Below are 9,222 nucleotides of genomic sequence, written 5' to 3'. Positions count from 1 at the left end.
CAATTTTGGCCTAATTAACTATTACCATTCTTTATTCAGCGGTTTCATTTTGAAGTGTACATTTATTTTTTTAAGGATTTAGTTTATACGTTCGGTATCCGATATTAGTGTATTGAGTACGGAGATTAGGAAGGTCCCAGGGAGGATAGTATTTTCTCGTATTAGCTCATCCAGGAAGTTTAAATATATATTCATGTAAGACTGTAAACGGTTGCAAAAAATTATTTTAATTTAAACGATATAACATATACTAACCCCTGACCATGACCCAAGCATGACCACCATGTCTGCGAAGAAGAACACTGATATTCGATGTGGTATTGGTGTCTAGTTGAGTACAGTGTTTATGATGCTTTCCACAGAGTTCAAGGATAGTGTTACTATGCTTTCCATGGGGGAGGAGTTAATTCTAATTTGCTGTTAGCGTATGCGTAAAGTGAGCTCACCATTATTATAGAGCCGTGTTAAGCTCATCCAGGGAGTATTAATATAAAATCATGTAAGAGTGTAAAAATCTGCATAAAATTACTGCTGTAAGGCAGGATTAATTTAAACGAATTAACAAATACTAACCTGTGATGGAAGGTCGTGTAAGAGAGTCGGGAAAAGAGCCGAGTACTTCAAAACAATGCTCGAAGAATTTCACTTTATGCTTAGGAACAATATAAAAAAAGAAACTTTTTTCTTAAAACTAGCCGAAAAATGTTAAATTTTGTGAGTCAACCGAAAATCACTTAGAATTTGGAGTTTATTCCTGGAGGCGTTGCTTGCTTGAGCTCCAGAAATCAACTGAATTATATTATCCCGTTCTCAGTTAGGTACAAAATTGGATTGACGGAAAAAGTCTCAGCATATGTGATTATATTTTTTTCAAAAGAGTCTAGAACATGAAATGTATCAAATAACTTCTGACTTGTGGCTTCACAATGGCCAACCCACGCGCTACTTAATACCACAATACGAGTAAATGTGTAAAATTAATAGAAAGGCCATTTCTTGTGTAAGCTCTTTAGCTATTTTTCCTTTATTTCTAATGTATTTTTTCCTCTGAGGCGAGAATGGAATGCTCTTTAACGAAAGCAAGCACCACAGAACCCCTGAAAATCTTTGGGTGAAATTTATTCTGCACCAAATTCGGCACTCCACTCTTGTTCCCTATTTGTATGCTTAAGTTCATTAGAATCGGTTGGCAAATATTTACCACAGTTCGCAATTTTTGCTTGGCTTTTTGCTACGGTTTTCTTTGGCTGCAAGCAGCAAACATCATTAAATTTAATTTGCTGCCAATATTGAACTTATGCTTATGTGTGCGGAATAAACAAAAAGGAGAAGGTCGACGAGTTAAGTCAGATCTACAAGGCTTGAGTATAATTTAAAACAAGAGAATGCGCTAGTCTTTCAAGAAAATTTAACATTTTCCAGCATTCATATTTCTATGAAAATAATGGTATATGAAAAAAATTAAAAGACCTCCAAAGTTTGGGCGATAATTGATAAGACAAAAAGAAACACATTTACGATTTTAAAATTCAATATTATGGGATATTCGTAAGGTTTACAAAGATACAAATGCAAAGATTATAAACTTCTTAGAAACCATTAAGAGAATTTATAAGGTAAGCTAAGTCCTTGCTCGTTGGACAAACACATGGCTTCAGTTCACCGAAAATTGATTCCAGAGTTTTCTGGGCACCTTCCAGAACCACGGGCATCTCAGTACTTTTGAACAACTTGATGGGAAGAATTGGATCCCCATTTGAATAATGCCAGTTTTTCATGTCAAGATAAATCCGTTTGATGAAACTTTTTTTCTTGTTGTCCCTATTTATGAACATATTTAAACCTGTATATTAAAATAAACGATAAGTTAAAAACCCATGTTCAAATTGCAACACGAACTCACGATTTTCTTCCGCATGGTTGGCCATTTTTTGCTCGAACTTAGCCGTTATTGACATGCCAATTTTTCTACGACCGGACAGGAACGAGTGAATGAATTCAAAATGTTTTGGCTCTGTTATATTAAAGGTCATGGTAGAAAGCTGTCGAGGGCCACAAAATCCGCGATCATTGAAGCCGGGATATGGTACATCCGTGAAATGTAATGTGGCCGCAAACGCTTTTCTGCCGTCTGCCAACATCGACAATGTTTTGGACATTTTGTAGCAAGCTTGAGTATTATAATATCGAAAGCCAAATGTTGCCATCAGCTCCTCCAATGTTTCCAGGCACGTGCTAGATAAGTGTGTGGGATCAGAATATTATATGATTTGCATTTAACTGAAGTGCAAGCAATTAATCCAAAACTAAGAAAAGAATGCGCACTTATTAAGTCAGAATACATTCCCCTTAGAATAAAACTATGACTGATCACTGTGAAATAAATAAGTATTGGGATCCGCGTATCTTCAGACCTATGAAACCGAATGACCATTCACTTACCCCGAGTCTCGAACAGTGTAAACGCCAGGCAGCAATTCAGAATTCTTGGTCGAGTGCAAGTACTTAACCAAAGTGTGAATGAGGTCCGTTGCCAACGCATTCTGCACGCTCTTGAGCATGGTAAGGTCAAAGATATGTTTCCGAGACCACCAGCCGCGATAGAGGGTCTGAATCACGGTGGCAGACCTCTCGTAATGGGCCAAAGTAGCCGATTGCAAGGCCCTTTCGGCAACATAAAGTAAATTTCTCTGAGCCGCGAATCGGCGCCACCATTTTTGAATAACTATTGCAGCCAGCTTCAGTTTTCTCAAATGCTCGCGAACTATCCATCCGAGAAAATAACGCTGAATTGTGCGAGCCGCCTTGAACTGCTTGTAGTCCAACATAACACTCTGTACTCTATTGAAACATCTTTTTAGGGGGTTTACTAATACGTCAATAACTTACCTAGATAAGTTGGAGGATAAACTAAAGAATCCCTTATGCAGAAACGCTTCGTCTGGATTTTCGAATTGGTCGTCTTCAAAAGTAACTGATGAGTTACTTAAGTTTCTTCAAATAAAAAATACTACAATTAAGTTCGCTTGGTCTACCTATTCTTACATCGAGATGGAGTCCTGCCTTGAGAGCTTTGGCATTTTAGTATAAAATATGAAAGGCTTTTCCAGAGACAGTGGTTTGACTAAGATGTGTGAGGCTCTGTTTGAATATTACTAAGAATCAAATTCATGTCCAAAGGTATAAAGACTTGTGGACAATCAAGTCAAGGCTTATTGGTTAAAAGTTAGTTGAACATTTGTGTTAAACAAAATGTAACAGAAAATTCAGGAACATTTGTTTTTAGCCCAATGAAGTGGGGTGTGATAGCCACTCTGCAAAAGTTTAATTTGATTGGATTGGACTTTGTGGCATTTTCTCTATTTAATCGGTGTTTAAAATTTGGAGACTTTCAGCCAGTCACTGTTTGACAGCAGAAAACGTCAGCATGTATGATGAATACCCCTTAGAAGCACAGCAAAAGGTACACTAGACACGCTGAAAGGTATGTATCAGGTGGAACGTCGCGTTTCTGTGTCAGGTGCAAAATAAATCGTTGTGCCTTACTCTGTTTTCTTTGCCGTTGCGTCAACACAAAAGAATATTGTCAGTTTAATTCATTTTTAATGCCGAACCGACTTACTCGATATTCTCTTGAAAGTGCAACTTTGCCACTCAATGCAATCATTTGCCAATGCACTCGAGAGCTGCGCCGAAAAAGGCGGAAATCAAAAGTTAAAATAAACTTCGTTGTCCTTGCCGTTGCCGTTGCCGTTGCCGTTATTGTTGCTGTCCTTTTCTGGGGAGCTCCTTATAAAGTTCCAGGATATCCCGTTGTTGTCTTCGGTACCCATTTTTCGTCCTTGTGCGGCGCGCGTTCCCCTCCAGCACTACTTATTCTCCTTTCGTGCCGCTTCTTGTCTTGTTTAATGTTTCATTTATTTGTTCTCTCTTACCGAGGCACGAAAAAGGACTCGAGGAGTGGATGTTGATGGGACCAGGACTACTGGGTATTGCATTGTACTTGGGTCCGCTGTTTTCACTATTTGACGCTTGTTTACTCATTTCCGGTTGCCGCTTGCATTGTGTTTCATCCGGAGGACATTGCCTTGCCTTGTGGGTCCTCTGTCGTCTGCGAAGACTTCCATACTTTGTAGCCTCCATTACGAAAATGGTTTAACGTTGGCTCGGCAGCTAGCGCCAGAAAATCCTTTTATATTTAACAAGGGCACAGCGACACCCACGGAAATAAATTTATGCCGGAAATTTTGTAAGCAATAATGCTTTAAAAGAGCGAAAAATGTATATGTATATATTGTTTTGATTTTTAAGATCGTTTGCACACTTGTAACTGCACCAAAGTTTGCTGCAATATCCAGTTCTTCTAATCCAATAGAAATCATTTGTTAGCTGATGCTATCTATGCATGTGTAATCTAAGAATGTCTCAATATTTTCATATTGGTTTTGACCTTGTTGAACGAAAAGGAAAATAATTCGAAATCGAATACGCGCTGCCTTGCTAAACTCAAGGCTAAACTTGGCTAACTCGCCTGTGGCGCACAAGAAACAAACTTTGCTGGTTTGCGATTCTAATTTGTCCCAAGGCAAAGGCAATCAATCAATATTCATCAAAATGCTATTTAATTTGAATGCAACCGCCTTGCGACTTGACGCCGTCACGTCCTCGTCCTTTGTCCTGTAGTTCTGGCGTCTTTTCTTCCTTCGTAGAAGTGCTACCCCGTCAGAGAAGGAGGCACGTAACTTTCATTACTCTCCGAACTTGGCGACAACGCAAACTTTGAAGTGGCTGGATCAGGGCTAAAGTGCTGCACCAAACTAACGAACAGCACTACGATTCAGCTCAAATTTCAATTTATCAGAATGCTCCAGTTCCATCTTTATCATCTGGGCCCTGGCGTTCCTAAAATTCGTCGAATGCCGCACTAGTTCTAGACTCGCAGTGCTAATTGTATCTGTCGAATACTGCAACCTGCTTCTCATCGGAGAAGATTCCGCACGCACTTAAATTGGCCAGATGAAGACTCTTCGTTAACCTGATTTTGCAGAACAAACAAGGATGGCAAATGTAGAGGTAAACATTTTCCTGACTGCATTTGTATGGCCCACACATGTAACGAGGAAATAAAACATCAATTGCCGGCCCTTTTTTGGTAGCATACTTTATTGGTTCATTGATGAGCCAAAAGAAAAAAGGGTCAGACGGGTTCTGACTTTCAAATTGCCAGTTGTAAATTTGAAGTTGGCCCAGACAACCCAAATAGGTAGGATTACGTGTTTTGTACATGGGGCGAGCATAAAGTTGCAAGGGGAAACAAATTTAATCAATACACAGGTAGGATAGGTTGAAAGAAATAAAAATCATGTGCGGCACTTAACATCTTTAATCAGATAGTGAGTAAAAATGTACGAAGAATAAATTAGAGCTTCTGTTATAATTTTATTTGGCGCTCATTCCTTCAGAAACATGAGTTTGACATTATATGGTCGCTCAACCAACATGGTATTTTTGACTGCAAAATGAGAGAAAAATATTCCTTGAACCCAAACAGAATGTCCTTGCTTTGGAAGTTAAGACCACTTAATGCACGCCAAAAGCAGTTTACATGCGTATGTATTCCTGTGCCAGCTAGCTGTGTGTATGTGAATATACTTGTGTATGTGGTATGGCCGAGTACAGTGGTTCATAAACAGGCTCGCACATAGAGCCACTTATACATATACATATACGCAACAAGGACAACGACACATGTTTTGGGTTTTTGGCCTCGGAGCTTGAAGGCATCATTCAGAATCCGTGCTCGTGTATACGGTGTTAATAATAGCATTGATGTGTGTTGAGGACAGATTCAGACTACGACAAGCCAAGTACATGGGCCACCGAAAGCAACCAGTAGTCGTGTTCATATTTTTGTTCTTCTCGATCTGACTACTACAGCTGCTGCTGAAGTCTGCAAAAATGTTGGCATTTGTAAACAGAATTTCTGAGCAAAGAGTGTGCCGGAAGCCGTTGGCCAAAACTGGAGCTGAGTGCACTAGATGGTGGCTATAGAATTAATTTATTTGTGTTCCCTCTGCTCCTTACCATTTTTATATTAATAGGGTGCATACTATTCTTTAGGATTTCAGATAATTACAGCACAACTTTATACTTCACGAAAAGAATCGGCACGAATCCAGGCATTAAATTATAGCTCCTAAATAGTTCAACGCTTGGATTGTTAAAATCCAAAGCTGGCATATAAACAATAAGCCGCGTTGACCAATTTTTTTATGACCAGGCGGTCAGTCTCAGATGGTCAGGTGGGCAGTTGGCTTTAATGGTCTGTTGCTACTTTGGCTCGGAAACTGGGGCACGAAGGAAGTAAGTCTATTAACGGCAATGACAAAGCACGCGAAAAGCTAATAGAGAGACAGCCCAGAAGAAGGAAAATAAGCCGAAAGTGGGGTTGTTAAGTAGTTTGGCAAGTCTATAAAAATGTATTAACTGCCGCCGAGAAGGGAGGCGAAAATAAAGTCATAAAGCCAAGTGGTAAGTGCGGAATGGATGGAAAGTGAGGTGTGGTCCCAGACACAATGGCCGTAATATGATAATCATTGCGTAGGTCCACACGCTATTTGCTTTTAGGGGCGTGTGAAAAGTGGGTAAGTGATGCAAAGCAAACGGGAACGAGACCTAGGGGCTGCTAGGCCAACGGAAAATCCATTAAACCCTTATGATGCATGAGTACAAATAAACTGAGTGAAAGTCGACAGACAATGGAAATACCAGGGAAGCTGGCGGTCGTAAACAAAAAACAAAGAAAAGCGAAGAAAATCGTTGGGGAGCAAAAACATCAGGGCGCAAAAAGAGGGCGTGTCAAAACATATGCGAAAAAAAGAGCAGTAGCCACAAACCGAAGCGGTAACAGCAAGCCGAAAGTGGGTGAAAGCAGGAGAAAGCAGGAGAAAGGTTCTCGGTGAGACAGCCCGCAAAGTGAGCAAACACTCGAGTGAAGTGGTTAGCTGGTTAAAACGCTTCTCATCTGAGTGGGTGACAGTGCGAATGTGAGCGCCGCCGGGCCAAAGCTCAGTCAAGTGCAATGGCAAATAGGCCCAGATGCTCTACGTTCTCGGCTGAAATTATAAACAGATGTTTGAAAGAAGATTAGTTTGATCACGTCGAAACAAGTGTGTAAGTGGGCCAAGTGGCTTGCAACCAGGCTAAGAGTATGGCATATAGGAAGTATGCGAGCTATGCGTGAACGCACTGCCTTACATAAAATATATCTAATTCGAAGAAAATTATACGTACTAACTTCTTCTCATAAATAAACAAAGTCATAAAATGAATTGTAATGTCTCTATGTGTAGTAACTATTCTTTTTAGCAATCTTCAAAGTTTTAGAAACTAAATTCAAATCTGGTCCAGAAGAAAATAAGTAAATATATTTTGCAAGGCAAACAAAAAAATTTCTAAATATAAACCAAAACAAATTAATTGCTGCAAATATAAAACACTTGTTTTCCCATTTTATTAAAATTAAATTAAACATTAAATTTAAAATAATCCTTCACAGCTTAATTGTAAATTGTTTGTTCGAGGCACTAACTGTTTATGTTAAACCAAATCTAATTAATTCGGTCAACCATTTTTGTCGGATGTGTTATTTCAAGTTGAACCAATTAGTTTTCTATGCGGTTTAAGGTGAATTCATACATCATTACGCAGGTTTAACGTTACCCTTTTTTTTTTTGTATCACAAGTTCAATGTTTTGAAAGAATCTTCCTCAGAATTAATTCACATACCTCTTTTTTTGACCCACTACGTGCACCTGACTGCTGTCTTTCCCTATATCCAGCAAGCAAGTAAAGAGTTTCAATATATAACCCAAAAAAAAGGACAAATGCCCGAATATTGTGGGCTGTAACTGCGGTTCAGATTTCAATAGCTGAGTGCATTTTCAGCATTTTCTACAATGAAAGGGATACCGGAGAAATAACAACAATACAATGTACGATACTTCCGCTTTGTTGCTGCTTGTGTGCAACCAACTGGTTTTGCACAAATATAACGTATACGCGAGGTGGGTCGGAAAAACAGGAAAACCAGCAGAGGACCCAGAAGAGATACTTGCATTAGAGTCCTGAGCGGCACCACCGGGCATCTAACTAACAAAGGCAAGGATTTTTTTATTTCTGAAAAAATGCCAACATACATACCCGAAAGCTCGAGGCAAGCGAAGAAAGTTTAAATCAACTTGTGGAAACTTAGACAATTTTATAAACATGCATACGACTCCGAGGACTGTGGCAAGATAAGTCCCCATACATATGGACGTACAGCCGATGTCGAAGCAGCGGTGGCGAAGGAAACACGGACTTATATGCACTGAAAAGAGTTTTTAAATATACGATGTGGCTAAAAATGTTTATAAATAGTACAAGGTAAGATTTCAGTGGAAATTGTCAACAGTTAACGTTGATCCAATGAAAGCTCTTTTGGTTTCCACAGCTTCAGAATAAAAAAATTAATTTTTTCTGTGCTACCACATGCACAGTGTATATTGCACATAGTACAAATTCAAAAGTAAGCCAAGCCGCATCTCGCGCTATCTGCGGATGCTTTTCCCGCCTTTCCCGGTTTTCCTTGGCCAACCCACAGACACATCTTGTTATTGTTGTATGCTGGTGCTTATGCAAATTCTCGCCCTGTGTGTTTGGGCAGCGCCAAAAGGAAGATACGTTCTTTATATATATTCATGAATGTATGAATATCTTGCCTGTATAAACAGAGTAACTGAATAATAATAACAACAGCCGCCGCCATCGGGCGGCGAGACCCGAAAACTTGAAGGAAATGTCGCCAGCAGGAACAGTTTTTCACATCAGGTAGCAGGAAAAGTATGACAAAAATAAGTACAACGCGCTTACACCTTTAAACGCTTTAAATTACGATGAGCTCTGGGAATAAATCACTGTGCGTGGGCAGCTCGTACGAGCGATGAGTAGAATATCAACTGTGTGTGCCCAAAATTCAGAAAATTCAAAATTCAATGCACCTGAAGCAAAAGTATGGTTTAGCTGCAGATTTTTAGAGAATTGCGCCAGAAACATTTAGAGGTATGCCACTTCAAAATCCGATAAGGATAAGTTGAGTTATGGAGTTTAGAACTTCAGCCTTAGGACATTTTTTAATTTTTTTGAATTTCTACATCAAAAAAATTAGAAAAAAATTAAAAA

At 39.3% G+C, this 9,222-nt stretch overlaps 1 protein-coding gene and 1 long non-coding RNA gene across 2 annotated transcripts; both read right to left on the bottom strand.

Moving 5' to 3' along the window:
* Window positions 1–263: 263 nt before the first annotated feature.
* LOC113564110 lies at window positions 264–685 on the bottom strand. The gene is made up of 3 exons (XR_003407797.1): window positions 574–685; window positions 447–515; window positions 264–380 (listed from the first exon to the last, which is right to left on the bottom strand). It is a non-coding gene; the product is annotated as an uncharacterized LOC113564110 (long non-coding RNA).
* Window positions 686–1,523: 838 nt separating this feature from the next.
* Window positions 1,524–3,133, bottom strand: LOC6542935. Its single transcript, XM_001968975.3, has 5 exons — window positions 3,046–3,133; window positions 2,890–2,994; window positions 2,443–2,841; window positions 1,904–2,235; window positions 1,524–1,843 (listed from the first exon to the last, which is right to left on the bottom strand). The coding sequence occupies exons 1-5, from the start codon at window positions 3,078–3,080 to the stop codon at window positions 1,590–1,592; spliced, it is 1,125 nt and encodes a 374-aa protein (XP_001969011.2). The 5' UTR covers window positions 3,081–3,133; the 3' UTR covers window positions 1,524–1,589.
* Between the last annotated feature and the right edge of the window lie 6,089 nt (window positions 3,134–9,222).

Source organism: Drosophila erecta, unplaced genomic scaffold (assembly GCF_003286155.1).
Source record: "Drosophila erecta strain 14021-0224.00,06,07 unplaced genomic scaffold, DereRS2 tig00000055-arrow-pilon, whole genome shotgun sequence".
Lineage (NCBI taxonomy): Eukaryota > Metazoa > Arthropoda > Insecta > Diptera > Drosophilidae > Drosophila > Drosophila erecta.
Note: the sequence above shows the minus strand (reverse complement) of the source record. Positions and strands in the feature narration are given on the sequence as shown.